Source organism: Protopterus annectens, chromosome 10.part0 (genome assembly GCF_019279795.1).
Source record: "Protopterus annectens isolate FY-2018-M chromosome 10.part0, PAN1.0, whole genome shotgun sequence".
Taxonomy (NCBI): domain Eukaryota; kingdom Metazoa; phylum Chordata; order Ceratodontiformes; family Protopteridae; genus Protopterus; species Protopterus annectens.
In genome coordinates this window covers 1,592,094,353-1,592,119,021 of record NC_056744.1, presented here as the reverse complement: position 1 = coordinate 1,592,119,021, position 24,669 = coordinate 1,592,094,353, and the positions used below count along the sequence as shown (strand labels likewise).

General features: G+C 41.8%; 1 protein-coding gene across 1 annotated transcript in view; it reads right to left on the bottom strand.

The window, feature by feature from the left end:
* Nucleotides 1-22,860, bottom strand: part of LOC122813767 — a 311,471-nt gene extending 288,611 nt beyond the window's left edge. Inside the window, exons 1-2 of the mRNA XM_044086258.1 lie at nucleotides 22,482-22,860; nucleotides 8,905-9,016 (exon numbers count right to left, since the gene is read on the bottom strand). Of these exons, the coding sequence (XP_043942193.1) occupies nucleotides 8,905-9,016; nucleotides 22,482-22,776 (407 nt within the window). The 5' untranslated portion in view covers nucleotides 22,777-22,860. The remainder of the gene's footprint in view (nucleotides 1-8,904; nucleotides 9,017-22,481) is intronic.
* Nucleotides 22,861-24,669: the final 1,809 nt, after the last annotated feature.

The following is a 24,669-nucleotide window of genomic DNA, read 5'->3' as shown; positions in this document are numbered from 1 at the left end:
ATAACTCAGCTAACAGTTGTAGTCTCATGAAATGTATGCCATTAGAATGTCTCTGTAGTGTTTAGTTTACTCACAATTATATTATGGCTCTTCTTTCTCACCTATCACCAAAGACTAGATTTAGCTCCTGTAAGCTTCTCAAACCCCTTGCACTCCATTCCTTTTAGTACCCAGATGCTCTTTGTACCTTTGCAAACTAGTTTGATATTCCTTATTTCTACATAGAGCCCACATCTAGAAGCAGCCTGATCAAGGATCTATACAGATGTAATATAAGCTCTCCATTCCACACATCTTGATAGCCTTAAATAGAATTTTCCATCATCCAGACTTTCCACAAGCTGGTAGAATGCCTGTGATGCCTTATTCATTGTTATTATAACTCCTCTCTTAGCCTCTTTGTTAGCCAGTCAGTACGCCTTCCTAGCCCAGGCTGTCTGAATCTCCCACTTTTTCCTGTACTCCTTTCTTTTGACTTATGCATTCCACCACCAACTTTCCTTAGATAACTTAATTTCCATACTCGTTTCGGCTGCAAATCTTTTTTATAGTCCTCATCTACGCCTTTTGAGATGCCACCATTCTAACTCCACTTGACTTTCTCAATTTATACCTAGTGGTTCATTTCTGCTGTCCCTATTATATCAACGTCTTTCTACTGATGTGTTTGTGTGTGTTTTTCTCTCTCAAAAAAGTCACAGATGCCCATTTACTTTGGGATTACCACAGGCAGTTTAAGTGAAATTTTCTTTATTAAACCTCTAATTCCACTACTCTCCCGGGGTCCCTCTGAAGGTTTCCTTCCTCATTTTCTAATGTTATTTCTACCTTAGTACTTTCCTGTTTTTAATGCCCTCCTGATACCTAATCCAGAGATGCCAAAAAGCAGTGGTACTTGGACAAATCCCTTTTAACAGTCACTAGCCACTTACCTTTCCTTTTGGGAGGACTTGCCTCATTAGCAATTTTTGCTTCTTTCCACTCAGCCACCCTTTTACTCACTTAATCAACTTCTCTCCTACTCCTCCTCCCTCTACTTCATCTACATGTGAGAATTAAACACTTCAATGAACTCAAGGTATACAAATATCATCTGGGTTTCATCTGTTACTGACCTCAAGGTATACAAACACATGGGTTTCATCTGTTAAAGATCCAATGTAACCCAGTCATAAATCTGTATCAGGCTTGATCAATGTGGCCAGTTTCACACAAACCCACATTTGATTATCCTGCATTCCAAGTTTGATTTTCTCCAGGAAACCACCTTGGTATGCTGAAAGGACTTTCTGCCTTGTTTCTGCTACTTAACATGTATTTTTTCAAGCTCTTTTCAGTTGTAACAAAGGCAAAAAGCCTGTATAAACAAAAGTATGCACAAGCTAGTGACAACACAGTGAAATACTCACTGATGCACTAAACTGCAATTTTACTTAAAACCAAAGGCATGTTACAAAAACAAACTAAATATCAAACACTGGTCAAACAATAATGCAGAATTCAAAATTAAACTGAATAAAAAAAGTAAACTATAAATCTGAAGTAGTTTACTTCATTTGGTCTTCAACCTGTGGGGATACAGATCTGAGCCGGTAAAAATTACTAGCATCAGCTCCGAGCTCCAGAATCCTCCCCTTACCCATAATACACCTCCACTGCCTTCCATCCCCAGATCTCATTGATTTGTAAAACATTGTCTCTCTAGAGCTCCAGCTAGCAGGGTGATTCTGATTGTAAGGTTTTCTACTTTTAGCCATTTCAGGTTAGTATAGGTACCCTTTCTCCCATCGCTTTGGCGTCAAGTGTAGGTTTGTAGTTGGTTAGTTTAGTTTGTCTGTTGTGCTCCTCCCCCCCTCTTAGTCAGTCTAGAGTGGTGAGTGGGTGTGTTATTAGCCTAAAGAAAGTTTTTGGTCTGTCTCTCACTTTTTTTAAGGCTTCTTGTTTGATTGTGCAGGGCTTAAAAGATAAACTTTTCAGCCATACTGAGCGTGGCCATAAGCTCTCCCCAGCGGATGGCCACACTGTGTGTGTGTTGTGCTTAGGTGCAGTCCACCTTAATGTGGAGTGCTCCATTTGTGTTGGGTTCAACCCCGAGCTTTGAAGGACAGAAAAGGCCAAGTTGGCCTTCAAAGGTCTTCTGCCTGCCACTACTACTCCTTCCTCGTCTTCGGCTTCAGTCACAGTGGCTGCTGTGGCTGCCTATCCCGCTGCTCTCCCTGTGGCTTCCCCTCCCTCCCTCCCAGGCTGGGACTCAAACTCCTGCATCTAAGCCTGTGATAGCGGAGCTGAGGAGAGAGAGTCAAAGATGAAGGAAAAGAAGAGGAAGTTCCAGGACCTCTCATCCCAGAGCAAGTCTGCACGGACTCGTGACTCCCTTCGACTCTGGTCTCCGAGGTTCTCCCCGGAGCCAAAGGAAGCACGTTCAGTTTCCTGGGCCTCAGTTTCCCGACTGGCAAGTTTGGAGTCCCTAGCCTCATCTCAGTTGACCATTTCTTTATCGGACATGGATCTGGATAAGATGATGAGGAGCTTTTTCAGTACACAGATCCAGATGGAGGTCTTGTCAGCCCCCCTTCCTTCAGGAGTGGGGAGCTTGCGTCCCTTTTTTCAGCCCATTTCACCTTCCCCGATCCGACCTTCGGCTTTGGAGTTCTCAGATCCAAGGTTGGCCTTGGTCAGGGGGTCGGCACTGACTGTCCTTGCATCCTCGACACCAACAGCTGCCTGGAGCATCACAGATCCAACCAGTTCGGATCCGAGCTGCTCTCGGAGCCAGAGCCTGGGTGGCAGATCCGAGGGAGTGGAACCATCCACTTTGGGTCCAGCTCCAATTCTCGTGTCGGATCCAGGGAGACCGGCCTCCTTATTAGCTTCCCAGAAGGTCTGCTCTTCTTCGGCGTTCAATGTGGTAGAACGGGTCCTTTCCATCAGTTTGATGCCCCCGACTGCCCTCCTCGGACTTCGCCCAGACCCCCTCGGCTCTGTCTACATCCCCATTGTCTTACCAGAGGGACAGCCTGTGCCCGATGAGCCCCAGAAGAACAGATGGCTTTCGAGCACTCCCCGGAGAGCCCCATGGGAGATGTGACTTGCAAGAGGAGGCAATTGGACTCCCCCCACCCAGAGTCCCTAACCGAGGACACATATTTAGATGATGGGGAAGGCTCCCCAAGATCACCTCCCGACGATGTCTCCCTATGGAAATATCATGGAGATCCTACGCCAGTGGGGAGGTTGGTCTGCCCTCAAGCCCTCCTCTGATGAGTCCGTTTCTGGAGGCTTTTGGCACAGGCCCGTCTAAGCCTTGGGTGTCTCCTCCTGTGGATCCTTTAGTGGATTTGATCACCTCGTGGGCGTGGAATGAGCCAGATCACGTGGAGCCGATCCTCAAGTGCCCTGACAAGGTTCTGAGTCCCCTTATTGACGGGTCTTCCTGGAACAAGGGCTCTCCATTGGACACCATGGTGGTAACAGCAGCCACGAAGAAGGAACTATCTCAGGAAAGTTCCTCAGTCCACCCTCCTGACAGAAAGTCACGGATGATGGACAGCCTAGGGAAGTGGGTGTATGCGTCAGCTACCTTTTCAATAAGGGTGCTGAACTACTTGGCCCATGTCACGAGACTCCAAAGCGACCTAGTGAAGGAGCTGGAGGAGTCTTGTCGCAGAAAGACAAGGCTTCGCTCTCCGCGAAAATGGCCACTCAGAGCAGTATCAAATATGTCCATGTGACTCCGCTCTCATGCTACGAAAGGAGCGGCTGGGTCCGGCGTGTCCATGAAACGCAACACCTGGCTCAGGTTGTACCAATTCACCAAACCCTTTAAGGCATCCTTTGCTAATGCCCCTTATGATGGCTCAACTCTTTTCGGTAAGACCGTCAAGAAGACACTAGTCCAGAGTGAGAAGGACGGGAAGATACTGTCTGCTGTCGGGATCCACTTCTCTAACCCTCAAAAGGTCCTTTTCCTGGAACCAGAGAGGGCAAAAGAAGATGTGGTTCCGGAAGTCTCAGTATTCCCGGAACACTTAGGTCTCTTTTTCCCCTAGAGGCAGAGGGGGACAGAATGGATGCCGGCCCAGAGGCCGAGGGGGTCCACAAAACTTCGGGTCTCGAGAACCATTGTCGGACAGACGCGGGCAGCAACCCTGAGGGGTTGCCCGGCTGCTCTACTCTGGAGGCAGTCGGGGGATGATTGTCCTTGCACCCAACGGCATGGGAATCCATAACAATGGACCGCTGGGTGCTTCAAATCATATCCAGAGGATATTCTATCCCCATACCTCCCAAACACCTCCCAGATGTTCCACCCACACAAAGGAAGGCAGCAGCACAGGAAATTTCCAAGCTGCTAGGAAAATGAGCCATCAAAACTGTCCCCCCAGATCAGTCCAGATCTGACTTCTACTCCAGGTTTTTTTTTGGTGCCAAAGAAAACAGGGGACTTAAGGCCCATCCTGGACCTCTTTACCCTGAACCCGTCAGTTGCCAAAGAAAAGTTCCGGATTTTCACACTACAGTCCATCATGCCGTACCTGATGTGCTCGTTAAATCTCAAGATGCTTACTATCACATAAAAATGCACAGAAGCTCCAGGAGGTTCCTCCGCTTCCAGCTAGTGGCCAATCATTATCAATTTTGAGCCCTAACCTTTGATCTCACCACAGCCCCCAGGGTGTTTACCAAAGTGATGGCGGTTGTAGCGGCTCACCTGAGGTTCAGGGGGTTTCAGGTCTATCAGTACCTGGACGATTGGCTCCTTACTGCTCCTACCAGGCATCTACTTTCCCAAACCAGGGATTACTTTCTGACACTTGCCCAGAGTTGGGGTATCACCATCAACACAGTCAAGTCTCTATTAGAGAGTCTGTACAAGTGATAGATTACATTGGTGCCAGGATAGATACACTACAGTGTAAAGTGTTCCTAACCTCGGAGAGTTCAAAACCTCAGGATGCATGTCTCCCTGATTTACAGTTCTCACCTCCTGACAGCGGAATCAGTGTTGAGGGCCCTAGGCTTGATGGCAGCGACCAAAACTCTCCTTCCAAGTGCTCGGCTACACATGCGGATTCTTCAATGGACTCTAGCGGTTCAGTGGTCCCTGTTGGATTTACTACTAAACTATCCTATCCCACCGGAGTCAAGTGCGTCTGTCATCCCTCATATGGTGGAGGAGCCTCTCCAGACATTTGGGAGGGATGATCCTTTGTTCCAGCCCTGGCCCAAACCACAGTGACCACAGATGCCTCCTAACTCGGGTGGAGGGAGACATTGTTCGGGCAGGACAGTCCAAGGTCTGTGGTCCCCCTTAGTTACCAGCTTGCATAACAATGTCCTTGAGATGAGGGTGGTCCTGCTAGCATTCCGGATGCTTCATGCCTTTCTTCCTCTGGGGACGATTGCCATTCAATCAGACAACATGTCAGTCTGGTATATCAACAAACAGGGAGGGACCAGATCTTATCCCCTTTGTTGCAAGGCCAGGAGAGTGTGGGAATGGGCGATCTCCACAGGTCGCTTTCTCATCGCAACGCACATTCCGTGACGGTCCAACATTCTAGTGGACAGGCTAAGTAGGACCATTCTGATGCCTTATGAGTGGTCTCTGAATCCATCAGTAGCAGAACAAATCTTCAGCGAGTGGGGTCAACCTTGCTGTGATCTCTTTGCATCTCCTTCCAATGCGAAGTGCAGCAGGTTTTTCGCTCTGAACTCCCCGCCGGGGGAGTCCCCCAGAGACACTCTAGTTCATGCTTGGCCTCCCGGTCTTCTGTATGCTTACCCGCCGCCAGTTCCTCTCATTCCAAGGTTTCTGAAGAAAGTTTGTCGACTGGAGAGCAAAATGATCCTCACTGCCCCATTCTGGCCTCGTCAGGTATGGCTTCCCTTCCTTTGGTCTCACCTTCTAGCTCTACCTAGAATCCAGTCAGGATCTGATTTCACACCCATCGGGGGTGCCTCATCTCAGTTTGGACAGCCTGAAGCTCACGGCTTGGCTGCTTCAGTTCCCGTGATTGCTTGGACTCCCGGACTTTCCTGCTCAGTTAAGTCTATTTTGGTAGCTGCTCATAAGTCTTCTACCAGAAAGGTTTATCACAGCAAATGAAATATTTTTCATTCTGGGCCTCTCAGAGGAGTTTAGATCCTTTTACGGCTCTTATTTCCGCCATTCTTGATTTTCTAGCTGATATTTTCCAGCATGGAGCTAGTTCTTCTACTGTCAAAGTTCAGTTGACTGCCATTTCTCATTTTCATGTGGGTGAGAATTCTGCATCCTGGCATCTTCTAGACTGTGTAAAGCCTTTATTAAAAGGCACTTTTTTGCTATGCCCCACAGTCAAAGATCCTGTCCCCCCGTGGGACCTTTCTATGGTTCTCCAAGCTCTGGTCGCGCCACCTTTCAAGCCTGCCGCACCTGCAGATCTAAAATTTCTATCGTGGAAAACAGCTTTTCTGGTGGCGATTACCTCTGCTAGAAGGGTTTTGGAACTACAGGTCTTGTCCATAAAATTCCCGTACATGATTTTTCAAAAAGATAAAGATAGAGTTCGAACCAACCCATCTTTTCTTCCTAAGGTGGCGTCACCAGTCAATATCAATCAGACTATAAATTTGCCCATGTTCTTTCCCAACAGGATGGAATACAAACTACACATGTTGGATGTTCAGACAGTTACGATTCTATTTATGGACAAAAATTTTACGTAAATCTGATCAATTGTTTGTTTCATTCTATAGACCCTTTTTGGGCAAACCTATTTCCAAGGTCACTATAGCTAGATGGATTTCTTAAGAAAAAAGGCATGTCTCCTCCACGTCAGGTTAAAGCTCATTCCACTAGGTCCATGGCTACGTCTGCAGTTTTCTGGTCTAGGGTGTCTTTGGATGACATTTGCTCTGCAGCTACGTGGTCCTCATCTCATACGTTTATTTCCCATTACAAATTGGATTTGATATCTAGAAGGAGAGCATCCTTTGGCTCCATGGTGCTCCGGAATATCCTTCCATGAAGGCCTCCCAGGAGTTTAGTAGCTGGGGACACTGTCCCACAGGTTGCAAAACAAATGAAGTAAACTATTTCAGATAAAGTTATGTACTCACTATAACATTCCGTCTGAGTAGTTGTACTTCATTTGTCTTCAACCGTTCCTTCCTCCTTCCCCTCTTCCCCTGGACCTTGGCGCATGTTCATCCTACGCGCTGTAGTATAGGTCACAAGTATGTTATCAGGTAGGGTTCTAAGTATAAGTTCTGCAAACTCGATCTGGGGATAGAAGGCAGTGGAGGTACATTATGGGTAAGGGGAGGAGTCTGGAGCTCGAAGCTGATGCTAGTAATTTTTGCCGGCTCGGATCCGATACGGATCCGTATTCCCACAGGTTGAAGACAAATGAAGTACAAGTACTCAGAACGTTATGGTGAGTACATAACTTCTTTTTATCCAGTAAAAAAAGGAAATGGCACAGTGTGTCACAAAACTACATGGGAATTTTGATATATGAAGATAATAGGGCAGTGGAGCTCCAACACTGAACAGGAGAAGTAATGGAAGGGGTTATGATGCACTCTTAAGAGATGGGAATGAATATAGAACAATATGGAAGTGAAAGAGAAAGAAGTGGCAGAATGTATGATGCAGGAGACAGCAGAAATGCAGGGTGTCAAAAGGATTACAGAGTTAAGACCAGAGAAGGCAAAGACAAGTGGGACTGCGTGAAGCATTTGCAAGGACAGGATTAAAACTCATTTCCTACTTTACCCGATTTATAAACTTCCCCTTGAGATAAGACTCAAGCTGGTAATCTTTCCTTCGCTTTTGTGAAGATGGAAGGGAAAAATAATAGCATTTCTTCCTCTTCACCCATTCCCATTGTACTCCCTTCCTTACTTTGAGCAATCTCTGCAGCTTCCTTCCTTCTCTTATTTGTATGAAAGAACAATTCTCGCTTCTCTGTCTTTATGCTTCATCTTTCCCATGATTTGCATTTCTTACTACCTTTGTCACCCTTTTGCCTAGCTGCTTCATATTCCCTCCTACACTTCCTTTGTGTTTATTCTGTGAAATTTATTTTCTTTCACATGCCACTCCTATCAGAAGGGACTGGAGAGAAATACGGACTGGGGTCCGGCAGTTATATGGTGGAGTCAGGAGACCCAAGTTTTGTTTCTCTCCCGAACGTGCTCTTCCACTCATGTATCTACCCTTGCTACAGTGCAGGGCATCACTTGGCAGGCACCATGTCCAACCTCGACTTTCACCACCTCACTACACTACCTCACACACTTCTGAAAGTGACAAAATCTCAGAAGGCCAAAGATGTCTTGCCGCCCCCCCCCCCCCGAAGGGTGAACAGACTTAATACTGTCCCTAGCTACATCAACACATAGGTTGACTAAGTGAACAAAGGGAGACTGTAGCTGTAGTCAGGCTTCCATCACTGTGCGCCACAGATGTGGCCATGTAAAGCTGGATGCATAACTCCAGCAGTTATCAGACCTTTGCCTTACCTGAGGAAGAAACAAACATTTAAATCACACATTCGATTTTTAAAAGCAAAAAGAAAACAACAAGATGGTTACGCGAGACGTTCTAGATTTTGTAATATGGAACATTTTTCCCAAATTATCACTGTGATAACCTCACATTCATTACCAGCACTGAAAGGATTCAGAGGACAGAACATAACTTCACCTTCTTTCAATCTAGAACACATCTTTTGAATATTCACTGCATTAAAAAAAAATGCATTCTAAATAACGGCATCTAAGGCCAAGTCACAACTGCAGATTCAACTACCAATTCATAAATCAAAAGATTCACAACTAATGGCACCCACTCTCCCTTTTATGCTTTGCTGTCTGTTCAAAGAAAGGCGACTAATGGGGCAGGACCCCACTCACCAGTTAATGAAAGTGCTCTTCCCTGCAGAGTGGTTTCCCATCAGCATGACTATAATCTTCTTACGAGGAGGCAATAAGGCCAAGTTTAGTTTATCAGCGATCCTTATCAGTCCTACACAGGAAAGAAAAGCTACACGTGAAATATGCAATGGGCCAATGTATTCCATTCTATTCTAACACAGTTCTGTTAACAATGGCTGTACCTAGTAACCCAAACCTAGGAAAACAATTCCTGTCTTCGACTCATGTTGGTAGTAGATACACCCTAAGTTAGTGAGTCTCCAAAGCGATATAGTGTATATAAAAAAGTGTACACACCCGTTTAAATGCCAGTTTTTTGTGATATAAAAATGAGACTACAATAAATAATTTCAAAACTTTTCCCACCTTTAATGTGACTTCTAATCTGTACAATTCAATTGAAAAACAAACATCTGTTAGGGGAAAAAATATAAAAAATAAAAAACATACAATAAGCTGGTTGCATAAGTGTGCACACCCTTAAACTAATACTTTGTTGAAGCACCTTTTGATTTAATTACAGCATTCAGTCTTCTTAGGTACACACCTGCCATCAATTAAAGAAACTCTGATTAACCCCAAATAAAGTTCAGCTGTCCTAGTAGGATTTTCCTGGCATTTACTCAGTTGCCTGTTACAGCAAAAGCCATGGTTCACAGAGAGCTTACAAAGCATCAAAGGGATCTCATTGTTGAAAGGCATCAGTCAGGAGGAGGGTACAAAAAAATTCCCACAACATTGGATATACCATGGAACACAGTGAAGACAGTCATCAAAAAGTGGAGAAAATATGGGACAACAGTGACGTTGCAAAGAACTGGATGTCCCACCAAAATGGATGAAAAGACAGGGTTTTTTTATATTTTTTCCCCTAACAGATTTGTTTGCTTTTCAATTGAAATGTACAGATTATAGGTCACATTAAAAAGTGGGAAAAGTTTTGAAATGATTTATTGCAGTCTCATTTCTTTACATCACAAAAACCTAGCATTTTAACAGGGGCGTGTACACTTTTTATACCCACTGTACATAAAGGCATAGAAAAAACATGGAAGGGATGCAGTGATGATGCCAAAAAACTCTTCAGCATTAACTAATTGGTACTGAAAACTGAAAAGAAGTAAGCTGCTGTATAAAAGTAGCCAAAAGCAGTTATACATGAAACTACTGAGAGAGAGCAACACAGCAAATCTTTTAGTAAAACACAGCTAAATCAAGTGTTGCTGTTACTAAAAACTAGTTTTGCATGGGATAACGTATCTGCATGCTGTAAAGAAACTCAAAACTACAGCACAGGCTATACAGAGTGGTGGCTCAAAACTACAAGGAAGTTTACTGCCGTAGTACAAAAAAATGCATCAGTGATGAAGTCACAAATAAAGCACATCTAGGTTGAATGATCACTGCAATAGGAATACAGCTACAAGCCATCAGTACTGCTGAGCACTGAAAATGAAAATAATGCCTTGTCTGACCTTTATCTATAAACATGAGTGATGATGCAGTTATCCCCCCTTAACCATACAGCAACTGGGGAAGATACAGGCACCGCCCCCCACACACCAAAATAAATAAATAAATAATGGTGCGTTTTGTTGAGAAAGCAATCGCACTACTTCACATGGGAAAAACATTCCTGGCAAACACTCAAAAATTCAAAGCACCTGAACCACCCCAATTTGGATCACATGTAGGAAAGGCTTCCCCACACACATTCTTCCAGTCACCGTGCCAAGGCTGAAAGCTGAAATGTCTGCATTTGGATGCATTCCCTACTTGTTAAGACTGGCCATTGTCCCCCTCACAGTCTGCTTACATCAAATAGATCCAAACTACGTCCAAACATTGTGAGCAAACTTACTTTGCCCCAAAGGGAATATGCCCAGATTTGGGATCTACCCCTTTTGACCTGCTATACAGTTATCCAATGTAATGCTGCAAGTATGGCTTCCTAAATTCTGATATATATCGTAGTTGACATTCACAATAAGTTAGGAGGCAGGACGGCACCAGTCATCAAAAACTTGTAATATGGAGCTATACTCATTTTACTAAGCTATGGCATACCTACAGAATACAAGTAAAGTGGGAAAAGGCAGCTACCTAGGGGAAAAGACAAGATACACTTCTGATACAAAAACCAAAAAAGCACTTTCGCATCTTTCATAAGATAACCAAAAAAGCACTTTCTTCATCCATTTTCTCTAAAGAATCCCTTATCATACTCACCTGTATATTACTAATGGACTTCACTAATACTTTCTAAGTCACTCGCACCTACTTTCACTTCAGTTTTTGAAGGTACCAGGCAAATAAATGGTTAGTCCAGCACCCCTTTCCAACAAGACTCCACCAAATGCAAAGACACAGATCTCAAACTTGATTACAATGTTGTGCAGGTGTGTACTGAACCTGTATAAGCAGAATCTACAAATTCAGAACACAGCACCATGTGGTATAAAGTTTTTATAAAAATAAACTGTGACTCAAATATAAAACTCTTCAGAGCAACATATCTGCATTTTAAAGTGGACAATTTGGTTCACTTATGGTTCTGCATTTATGTGGACCACTTAGTTAATTTATAGCTCTGCATTTCTGTTGACAACAACAGTCCACTTATGGAAATGTGATGGATTATAAAACACTGGAATTTTACCCAAAAGTGCATTTGTCTTACTTGTACCCATCATGCAAGCTCTAACTAAGGAAAAGTATCCGTCCTGGCCCTACTAGCGCAAAACTCTACATAAGCAATAATTGGTGCTATTTGGATCATTCTAATATTCTTGATGCAACTTCGTTACATCATCTAGATTGTTGTGCTTACTGATATCAGAACAGTGCCACAGCAAAAAATGGGGGGGGGGGAGACAGTCTAACCCCCCCTAAAACAGAGTAGGAGTTTTATGTACCAAACTAAGGTAATATGCATAATCTGCTGACAGTGCAAGCCTGCAAAGGTGAATATCTACTCTTCGTAGGTTAGTACTAGGCTAACTGCCCTTCTGGGCCATTTTAAGCCTAGCCAATTACCCAGTGTGAAAATCAAACCTTGCACCTTGTGTTTGTAAGGTGAACACCTCAACCATTATGCCAACCTCCCAACCCTTTGTAGATAGTTATTGCCAAGGCAAGCAGAATTACAAAAAGGTAACCATATGTAGGGCAAAATCCAAGCTGAAAGGGAAATGTAGAAGGTAGATAACAGTATGTACTGTCAAGTTACATCGACCTGTTCATCCTACTGCAAATGTACTATGCATCATAGTATCACACACATACACACACACACACACACACACACACACAGGAAACAAGTTAATTCAGCTGTTAAATCCATCCTTTAAACCAAAGCACGGCAACATAGAAGCAGCTTTACAGCTGAGGACTATGATTTGAAGATACGGACTCTGCATTCACCAACACACAAGGACAGAGTCAGAGCGTCCTGCATCCCTGCAGCTAAGACTACTAGGTATGCAGCAGAGTACATCCAGGATTTTCATGATTTTTAACTTTGGAACTGTGCATGCTGTTATCAAAACCAAAACGTAAAAAGATAGCACAGACAAACCAATTAGTAGAAAACAAGAAAAACCTATCCAAGGTAGGGTTTTCACTGTACAATACCTTAAACCTCCTGTAATATAGGCCCATGGGATATATGGAAATGACCCATTAAGGACATCAAATATATCGGCTATATGGCTTCTGAATTTCCATTACTTTATACTTTAAAAGTCTTTGTGATAAGTTTTATACAAATACTAATAAAAATGGTTTTATTTACACTTATCCCCACCCTCCTTTTATTGTCCTTCTAATCAAAAGTGATACCATATTTGAGACTGTTCACACTGTTGTTGATGTTTAGGGGAAAATAAAAATCAAAACCCAGAGGGAACCCTATTTATTCTACTCCCTGCAAAACATAGTCCTACTTGAAATTTCATATGAAGTGGTCATATACCCAAATACCAATCCTACCGAAACCTGAAATCTAATTTGTGCAATTAAAAAAGCCCAGCATACCCAATTAACATTTTAATACATTCATAAGTGGCCAAGTACATGATATATGGAAGTGGGCTACTGTAGTCACAAATCACAAATCACAAGGGATGCCCACCACATCACAGACCCCAGTTACATACCTATTAGCCTGACAAACATACTGTGCAAAATGAGAGATAGAAATCATCTTGTAGCTTATTCAGTCAGGAGCTCTCTGACCTAACCCGGTATGGTTTTGCCACAGGCAGATATTGTAAACTTAACCTTATAGCAAAGTTGGAGTTAGTGGCCACCATACTAGATGAAATTTTATGTGCTAATGATGGTAATGTCTGGTTTTCTGGTAATATCAAATTGTTTTTGGTGGAGCTTTTCTCCCCGGGCCTCCACTGAAAATGGGTTCTTCCTAGCCCAATGGCCTTTCCGGGAAACAAATGCCAATAAATAAATATTTATAAAGCAATCATCATAATACCACATAAAAGAATCATACATAAACTTTGGGTATACAGGAAACGAACCCAAAAGAATTTGGGTCCACAACTGGAAAAAACTTTACGAATTTGGTTCCCATTCTTACCATCCCCATCACAATGGAGGTCTTCAAAGTCTTGTCCTGGGGCCACTCTTTAATGGCATCTCTCTCAAATATCACCACTGATTCCAGTGTCTGGAAGACCAAATATGCAGATAACTGCAATCTTTGGAGCACACACTGCCCTACAGCACCTAATATTACAGATGAAAAATGCAATTACTTTTCCATCTGCAAAGCATATGAATCTGCCCACATGATCCTTTGTGGAACAGAAAGCCATGGCATAGCGGTAACCATCTCCCTGTAAACCTCTATCAGGCCAGTTACAGAAAAATGAATCCAGTTCTGTAACCTACTCACAAGCCACATGTTGCAACTGCAAAAGCTAAAAAGAAGACCAAAAGTTTTATTGTCAAATATAACAGCAACTCTCTTCTCTATTACCTTCTTAGAAACCCATCAGATAAAGATCATTAGAGAAATAAAACTGCATTGGTCACTTAGTTTAAAAGGAGTGACTTTATATGCAAGACGGATCTGGTGAAAAATGACAGCACCTACTCATAGCATGAAAATGTGAAGTGTGGGAGACAGGGGTACATTCTGTTGCCATTTCTTTTCTAACTCAGAATTGGAGCAAATGTTTTTTTTTTAAGATGAAAGAACATCTGAATGCACATTATTTTGGGTGGGGGGTGGGGGTGCTTCCACCCACCATTCTTTACTAACTGAACAATAAGAAAGTTTATATATCTCATATCGAGCTGATTTGGATATTTACATATTCCGGACCTGAAAACAATACCCACTGCTTCTATTATTTAAAACAATTACAAACCAATGCTTATTTTTAACAACTAAAAAAACGTAAAACACAAATTGTTACTATGTGTGTGTATACACATGTAGAGACTGCCTATTAGAGAGACAGAAAGAGAGAATGAATGTCAAGCTGTGTTTCCATATGGGGTGCATGCACAAATCTACAGTGTGAGGTCTCTTTATGCAAGAGTATGTTTATGAAAGTGTCTTTTGTGTAACTGTGTCAGAGTGTGTGTGTGTGTGTGCGCGCAAGCATGCACAAATCCAAGTACACATCACTAAGAGTGCACATGTATGTAAGACTGTGTACTACTTAAGCTCGTGTGAAACAAGCAACAGGGTGAGATGGCACAGTTTTCCAATTCCGTACCTACTGAGATACAATCTCTATTATAAGGATGGTGCTAGAGGAAGTATTCTGCATCAAAACCCTAAACATAGCCCATAAAGTGTTATACAAGTTAATGCGGCATTTTATCTCATGCCGAAACTCTAGTGTTTTGCTTCCATGATACAGTTTGCTGAATTATGTAATGGTCAAAGTACATTATATCAACAGCTGCACAAATCTTGGGCTTTTAGTATATTTAATCTCCAGGAGTGTGGAGGCAAAGCCCCCCCAGATAAAATCTGTGTTTATTTTTGTAAGTGCAAATGTAACCTATTGGTTTACATTTGCACTTACTTCTTTTCCTGATTTTAGTTGCAATTATGGCAATCGGTGCCGACTTTGTTCGATGTTTTATGATCAAACTCACCAGCAATTATTTATTATGTAACGCACACCAACATACAGACACACACACACACACACATTCTCTGTCTGGGCAGTCATTTGGATCAGTAAGCTTCAGGAAAGTGGCACTGGCTAACTAATCTCTGTTGGGTCTTGAAAAACACAGTGTTGATCTGTGCAGCACTAACCTGCAATGCTTTCCATAAAAACAACAGAACCCAATCACATACTGTAAGTCATCCTTTTGTTCATTTCATTCAACCTTTGAGGACGGCCAAGCCACAAGACAACTTTACTGGTACACAGAGTGACTTATAATTTTTAAAACTGCCTAAAGCCAGGTTACTTATAAATAAGACAAAAGAATGGGGCTTTAATACTGAACGCTTTATGGCTGCAGAAGTCTAGTTAAGCACAGCTCACAAACAGTAAACTCTTACTTTACAGAGACTGCTTTGTATTCATGGTTCATAGGTTGGTACTAGGCTATCAGCCCTAGGGCCTATACAAGCCTAGCCATAACAATTCCCTGGCTATTTCTTCCCACATTATTTACTTTCCTGGACCCCTGTCTAGCAGGGCGACTGACGTGATCCCTGGGGTGAATTTCCTCTCTCCCATCCAATCGTCAAGGTTCCTCTTGAAGAGGTCCAAAGAGGCACTCTGCTTGACATGTATGGGCAATCTATTCCAGAGTCTGGGGAGTCTCTGGGTCAGGAACCTATCCCTCCAGCATGTTTTGTTTATTGTGATGACAAGGTTTAGATCCCTGGAGCGTGTAGCTCTGAGGGATTGGGATTTCTTTAAGTGTAGCATGTCCAACAGCTCTGGGTTTGACATGGCCTTGTATGTTAAGCAGAGATCGCCTCTGAGTAGACGATATGCAACAGAGTATAGCTGGAGTTTTTTTAAGGCGGTCAGCGTAGGGCATCTGCTTTAGGCCTGTGATTCTTTTAGTGAGGTATTTCTGAGGCCTTTCCAGTTGTTGCAGATGTCTTGAGAGGTACATACCAAATGGGGCGTTGTATTCTATAATGGGTCTAATGAGGGATGAGTACAGTGGGACAATGACCTCCTTTTTTCTGGATGAAAAGCGCTTCATGATGAGGTGTGCCACATAGAAGGATTTCCTGACTGTTGTGGCGATGTGGTTATCGAAGGTGAGACCACTGTCCACCTGTGTCCCTAAGTCTCTTATCACACTTTCTGTGTTTAGTGTACTGCCACCTATATGGTAATTCATGGATACATGTTTTTTCCCAAAGGGGATAACAATACATTTCTTGGCATTGAGCTTGAGCCCATGGCTCTGGCACCAAGCATCTGTTTCTGTAAGGCCCTTTTGTAGAGTATCCACATCATTTGGGGATTCAATAATGGCTCCCAGTTTGCAGTCATCTGTGAACTTTGTTAGCCAGAGTCCCTTAGTGTTGACCTGTACTTCAGAGAAGTAGATGCCAAACAAGAGCGGCCCCAGGACTGAACCCTGAGGTACTCCACTTGTCACTTGTCTGGAGCTGGATTTGGATTTGGAGTCGGCTACTTTTACAGTGTGGGTTCTATCAGTAAGCCATTTAGCAACCCATTGGGTGACATAGGGATTAATGCCCAACTTAGTAAGTTTATCTATGATTCCAGAGTGGGGGATGGTATCAAAGGCCTTGGCAAGGTCTAGATAGGCTGTGTGGACCACCTTACCCTTGTCCATGGCTCTGGAGACTGATTCAAAGAAGTCAATCAGGTTCAGGAGACAAGATCGGCCCTTCACAAACCCAAACTGGGTGGGATCCAGTGTTTGAAGGTTGCCAATGTCTTTGTTTATAAATTCCATGATAATACGCTCCATGGCCTTGCAGATAAGGCTTGTCAGACTGATGGGACGGTAGTTTCCGGGATCCAAGGTGGATCCCCCCTTGTGGTAATTTGTAAAATTGATAAAATGGGCCTTCCACTAATTCCAAATTTTGACAGCTGTGTGAAGCAATAACCAAAAGCTAAGTCAAAGGGAATTCAAATCCTCAAAGGGGCACCTATTAAGAGATCATTAGTGCTTTTGACACAACATTTGAGAATATGTGATGTACATTAGTACACCTTTTTTATAATAAAAGAAAATCTCTCTCTCGGCTATGTATCACGTATCACTTTCTCCAGTACCATGCAGATACAGGTTAGTGACTGGATGACAGCTGAAGAGGTAGCGGAATTGCTTATTTTAGTAACTGAACATACATTTCTAGCAAGCAACAGTTACTCTAATAAAGGACATGTTTGGGCAGGGTTTATATTAGAAGACCGAAGACGCATTCTTTCGAATGAGTCTTGGTCAAACTTAAAAGGCTGAAAATGCAAAATATCAAAGCAGCTGTTAAGCGAATTCTTTCCCTGGGAAAAAATGTGCTTGGCCGCTTCGGTACTTTGCCATTTTCGACACTTAAGTAGGGGGGTGAAGCCACCCACTTAATATAATGTTTGAAATTTTTTTTTATTCATTTATTTTTTTTGTTGGAACAGCGATTTTTTTTCCATATACTTCGACATTGTAAGCTTTCGCTTACATAGGGTTGATTAATCACCGTTCGCTTTTTTAAGCGTTCGGTGATCTAATATAGACCCGTTTGGGCATTGGGTATAAACACAGGGCTGTCTGTTCAAACAGAAAAATAATTTGCAGTTATGCCCTCATGACAGGAGGTTTTTTTGTAAAACAAGGGACTTGGCAATTGCAGCTCATCTCAGATATCTGTCCCCCCTCAGACAAGCCTGTGTTGAAGACAGGAGGAAGAAATATTTCCATGGAATTAACAAGTCTTTTGCATGATGAAGCAGAACCATTTTAAAAGTAAATCTGTGGATATACACATAGGGAGTTAATCAACAATTCTCTTAATTTTCATCCTAATGTTTTGGATAAGCTGATAATTTTTTGTTGAAGATGTTAAGATCTGCACTGGGTGTGACGAGGATGGACAGGATTAGGAATAAGTATATTAGAGGGTCAGCCCAGGTTGGAAGGTTTGGAGACAAAGCCAGAGAGGCAAGATTACATTGGTTTGGACATGTGCTGAGGAAGGATGCCAGAGTATATTGGAAAAAAGATGCTAAGGATGAAGCTGCCAGGTAACAGGAAAAGAGGAAGGCCTAAGATAAGGTTTACGGATGTGGTGAGAAAGGACATGCAGGTGGTTGGTGTGACAGAGCAAGATGCAGAGGACAGGAAGAAATGAAAGCATTGATCCGCTGTGGCGACCCCTAACAGGAGCAGCCGAAAGCAGAAGCACAACAGAAGCTGGATCTGCCAACCTTGACATGAATCCAGTACTTATCTCTAAGTTAATGTTAGGACCAAATTTACATTTTTCCAGCATTAACTGCAATACAATACCTATAATTCTGTTAAAAACTGAAGATGGTTTTACCTTCTCTCAAACAAATTTGTTTTCTTTGCATACAAGTGTCTTCTGGATGTGATCATGGATAAAGATGGTCTTCAAACCAGTTACTTCTTCTACACCCTTTGACAAGTAAATGAGCAGCATTTGAAGATCAAAGGTAATGTCATGGCTGCCTGACAAAATGCATCTCTGGAAGACAGCCATGTTCCAAGTCAGGTAATCAATAACATTCATACTTTCCTTCTTCAGACAGAATACTGTTAACTGTTTATATAGTATTTGTACAACAACCTGAATCTAACACCAGTTACCCACAGCTCTTCATACAAAATGGAGGCTACCTATATTACTGAAGTCTTAACTGTGTTAACCCTACAAAATGCAAGCTAAAACTATACCACTGTTTAATGCTCTTAACCAAAGCAACCCCTAAAGTGGAGACAATTTCCACCTTACTGGTGCATACTCTCTACTATGCACTGCAATGGGGAGGGGGTTAACGAAACTTTGTTGTTGACTCTATGGGGGGGGGGGGTGGCCAGCCAATCAATACTGCTACAGAATCCCCTGTGGAGACCACAGACCCAGGGGGAGCACAAGCTTCATTAAAGATGGGCAGGGCAACCTTCATGGGTAACATCATCCATAGAAGGAAATGACATGCCCTTGCTGATGCCTATCACACAATGAAACCTAGTGTGGTTACAGGCATTAGCAAAGGGACTGGGGTCTTAAATCACATCCTACCCTTGCACTGGATAGATCACAGCTTGCCTCCTGAAGTAGCAATTTTTTTTTGGCAAGACGGGAAGGGTGACGTGATGGTCACAGAAGACAAAGAGAATAGATATATAAATAAAAGGTGGTCTACACACAAACCCTGGACTTCAGCAAAGAAGATCTGCTATCTATAGATATAGGAGAGGATACAGCAAACGTCCTGTTCATTTCCGAGTCACAGGCAATATTCAAAGCAGCAATGACTCTTGTTCTTCTCAAAAAACTCTTTCTACATCTTAAACATGCGCCTAACTGTGGAGAATGGCTTACATAAGCAAAGAGAAGCAATCTGGCTTTCAGTGATACCCCTTAAAGTGGCTCTCTGATAATCCTTCAGATAACTTTACTTTTGACTATTATATCTAATAAGCTGGAGTTATGGACAAAGGTCAGAAAGCATGTCATACAGGCCCAGTCCTTTTCAGCCTTTTATCTCTGGACTCCATCTTAGTGAGTTATCTGAAAAACAAGTTAATTTGTAAAGCAATAACTTTGTTTTTGCTTCACTCCAATACATCCACACCAGAAAAAAAAAAAAAAAAAAAAAAAAACCACCAGAGGGGTTGTGTCAAAATCAAGACTGGCACTTCATTCCTAATTAGTGTTGAGACTTCTTCAGATAAAAGACATATACAAAACCACTCAATAAGCCTTTCAAATACAGTCACACAACATCCTTAAACCAATCAAAATAACCAAAATAAATACCTAAAAAAATAAGAAAATGTAAAACTGAAAAAAAAAAATAATGTATGCAGTTATTAATAGTCAAAGTACTCTCCTTACTTTGACAGCTTGCTCTGCCACTAGAAAAAAATGTTGCCTTCCCATACTTGTAATAGGGCTTGCTTCTGTTCACATTCAGACTCTGAATTCACGTCAAAATTAAACCATAACAAAAAAATTCAGTTGTCTTGCTCCCCCCTTTTAAAACGTTACAATTTTCCTTTTCCAGCTTGGAACCCCAAACAGCAAATGGCCCTCCCATCTTCCTACAGGAATACTACTGATCAAAAAAACTTCAAACAACAATATGACAACTTACTATTAATCCCTAACTGGGACAACTTACTATAAATCCCTAACTGGCTGCAAATGTATCCAGGAGTTTCATGATTTTTGACTTTGGAACTATGCATGCAAGTCGGAGCACTGCATAATGTATACTTGATATGTCACCCGATGTATTTCATTATTTGCAGTTTTCAAATAAATATTTATTCATTCATTTCATTTGCTTACCAGGTTAGTCCTACTGGGCCAGTGGTCTCTTTTTTTGGGGGACACCCAAAAATGTATTCACAATCACTAGCAGAAATTACGCCAGGACAACAGGGAAATCTCCTACTCATTTTAATAAGTGCAAAATAACCTTTTTACATCTAGCTGAGCTATCACCAACAAGCATATATGACATCAGTTAACATTCTCAATCAAAATGAATGCAGCACCTCCCTACCACGTCCCGGTGCTGCAATGCACTGTCAAATTAATCTAAATTACCTTGTGGGAGAACAGCCTTCTATCTCAAAGCATCAAAGATAATAATGCTGCTAGTACTGCAAATAAGTATGCCATCAGATACGAGCCATGGTTAAAAATGGCCTTTGGAGAAGAGGGAAAGTAGTTACTTCATAGGGGAATACTACGCTAACTACCCCTTAAAGGCAATTTAGTCTAGCCAATAACCCTAGGTCAGAATCAAACCCCCTACTTCACGTACATAAGGTAAAGACCATAACCATTAGGCCAAACTCACCGAATATTCCAGTGAAATAGTTTAAGTATCTTGATGTCTTGTTTACATGAGAGTAAAATCTCATAAAGCCACTGGAAGGAGGTAGCTGTTCTCACTCTCTGACAGCAAGAAGCTTGGAAATTCAGTCAGATGTAGGGGGCACAGCCACTGCTACTCTGGGAGAGAATGCCAGATGAGGTTGTATAGGCAGATACAGGGATACTCCTAACATGTGCTACATGCAATACATATGCCATACAAAGCCCACAAGAGGAAGCCATGCAACATGCTGGAGAGATCAAATTTCACAGCCGACCTGCAAACACGCATGTATCCTGTGCAATAAACTGGGGACCATTACCTGACATTTGCTGTCACCAAAATCCTAATCAGGGCAATCAGTTTGACCATACATCATCTCACTTACGCAGTATAAAAATGCAAAATAAGTGAACAACCTTCTAAGGGTCGAAAGCAGTCATGGATAGAGAGAGAGAGAGTCAAAATTACAATATTCACCCATCACGTGCCAAAGGTTTGTTCTACACAAGGAATATTTTTAACATGAAAAATATACATGGGGGATACAGCCAGGAAAACTGGTTATGCAAAAATGCACAGAAAGTAGTCATCAATTACTTTCATAAACAAAATCACTTTCATACACAAGTGTTCATTTTAATGCATTCTAATTTACTGGTCAGCAGCTTAACTTGCTTTTGGTTTTAAATGAAGTGAAAGACTATTAAAATAGCAGGTAGTTCAAAATGTTGCAAAGGCAATGCAAGACAAATGTGGATAATTTAATAAAGGACGATATCATTTTTAAACAAACATACATCCAACTACAATCCATTCAGTCCACAAGACTGCTACAATCAGCTCTGTATGACAGAAACTTGTGTAGCAAACGGAAAACATTTCAATATAGTCAAGTTCAAAAGATCAAATTGAAGCCCTTTTTTTATTTTAACTACTACAAGAATGAAATATCATACAATTGTATCACGATACTTTTTTAATAGAAAAAGACACTACTAAAGCAATTACATTTTAATCCACTAACCTACAGCCGGCAGAAACAACCTGCTTGTGGAACTGCCACATAATGCCATAATTTGCGTCACTCCTCACTAATCTTTCCAGGATACACACATGCACATCACCACCTGTATAGGAAGCTCTCCTCTCAATTTCTAAAAGCTAAATTCCTGTTAAACGCTTTAAATGTTCACCGTTCCCATATCAACAAAAAGACACGCACACAAAAGTTAGCTCTTCATATAAAAACATGCCAACGTGTTCTGTCTTTTATCAAAACGTCAATATCACTTATTCCCCAACTGGGGCCACCAGAACCACATGGTCTCTATCACCGGTGGCTTGAGTGAAATTATCAATATCCATCTTCCTTCTTTTACAGATGACAGCTATTACTTTTTTTATTATTAACGCGCTATATAACATCTGCATCACGAACAACCATAAGAAGGGAACTTAATACATTAAATCTCAAGTCGGTACTAGTACCGTTTTCGCTGTCTGTATACAAGTTATGGCATTCCCTTAAAATGCGTTCATTCACTGACACCATGCCAGATATCGCCTCCGCGTTAGCGGCTGAACGGGACTTTGTTATCTTGCCAGACATATTGCGGTCCCTCACTGCCACCTCCGCTGTTACCTCTTCGACCAGTTTCAAACTGACATTAACCTCCTCTTTCTCCGCCTCCATGGACCGGATTCCAGCTCCACCTTGACAGCAACACTGCCAAATTATAAGGGTTCTTTGGGAAATGTAGTTTTTTTCTGGTGAGACGTACATACAACAAATAAAGAAACCCCATACAGTACTTTTAGGGAATGTTATTTAGCATCCCCACAACCACCATGAAAGACGCTATGCTTTGTGGGAAACGTAGTCCTTTGTGGGAAGGACCAACCCCGCCATAGTAAACCTATTTGTTCAAAAGTAAGGGTGAAAAAAAAACCAGTCAAGAGGCTAAGGTCACAGTTGCAACGGACCCCATCCCCATTAAAAAAAAATAATAGTATGGATTACAAAGTTGTTAGAATATGACTAGAGTTAACATAACATTTCAAAAATAAGACAGCTCTCAAGCAATCAGGGACAAATCCAGAAAAAAAAAATCAGGAACACTTTTAAAATATTAGTTGTATTAACTTGAGACATTAACAAAATTAGAGATTGTGAATTAATATATATTCCTGAAGTAAAATAAGTATTCAGGTCTTAATTATTGTCATTATTTGTTAAGTATAATTCACCACCTTTGTCCAAAAGGGACTGGTGTTGAGGCATTAAGAGGGACAGAGCTAAAATCTGAGTCAAAATCAGGGACATCAGGGACAGTTGAGAGGTACCTCTCATCTGTCCAGATTTTCCCCGGATATCTAATTTTTTGTCTCATATTTTTGGTCTGCACCTCATAAAATTTGTGATTTTCTGGCAAATCACTGAGATGATCTGAGAATTGAAGTCACTAAATAATGACATACATTTGACTTTCAGACTTCAAATCCTTCAGAAAATGCATGTTAATACAAATCCTGTTATTCTAGCAACTTTAGAAGTTTATAAGAACAATATTTAAAATCTGTCCCTATTTTTTGGGGCTTTGTCAGCCTATTTTGTCAGGCTTTGTCCAGATTTCTGAAGTTGAGAGGTATGAGGTGCTAAATGCAGTGCAAATAGCCCTCAACGTCTTAGTTCAATAATCATGTACAAAGCTAAAAACTAAGGCCCACAGAAGTCAGAGACACTTTTCAAATATTAATTTTATTTACTTCAGAAGTTAATAAACGAATAGGCTTTCCAAATGGAAGAATAAGAAGTGTAGTTCTTCAGTGCTGTTATTGTTTAATTACTGATTGTAATCTTTCATGATTTGCCAGAATGTCTGACATTTTACAAAAAAACAGAGAAAAATCTGATGGCAGATCAGGAGTATTCTACAAAATTAGGAATAGTTGAGAGGTAGGTGTGTAATATTAAATAATATTATTTAGTGAGTGCAGTAATCTCAGTTTTTCACAAAATTTAGGACTGGTGTGTTAACATTTGTGAAGCCACCAGCAGGTTTCATCTTGGGGACCTGCCTGTCAAACCATAGCAATAACTTGAATTTGATGTATGCATTGCCAAATTTCCCCAGACTACTTTCACTCTCTCCATTCTTCTTTCACTTTTTTCTAGCAATTGCAGCCTGACATTTGCTGTTGTTACTGAGCTACCTGTTCTTTTTATTTGTCTGCAGCAAGTCCAAGCTAACTGTCACAGTTTGCCCTAAATGCGTACTACTATGGAGTGCAGCACAACCCTGAGTATCCAGTGCAGGCAGCACCCCCTTGCTACAGCTTAGCAGCAACTACAAGAACTACTGCAGAACTCTAATTAGAACAACCTGAAGCTGCGCTACCATCTATTCCCAAATGCAACATTAAACTCTGATGAAATTGGAATAAAAAATGTTCTTATGAGACCACTGTCAATCTGTTATGGCCAGTTTAGCCAGTTCACCTGCTTCACATGTTTGGAAGCCACATTGCTCTGAATATCACCCCCCATTGCTCAAAACCTCTATCATCTGTGAACTTCTCCTTCCAGATTTGTCTTCAAAGGCAGTCCTTATTTAGCTACCTCCTGCCCTCTCCCAAACTGCGATTTTTTTTTCTGGCATACTCAGCAGCATTCCTC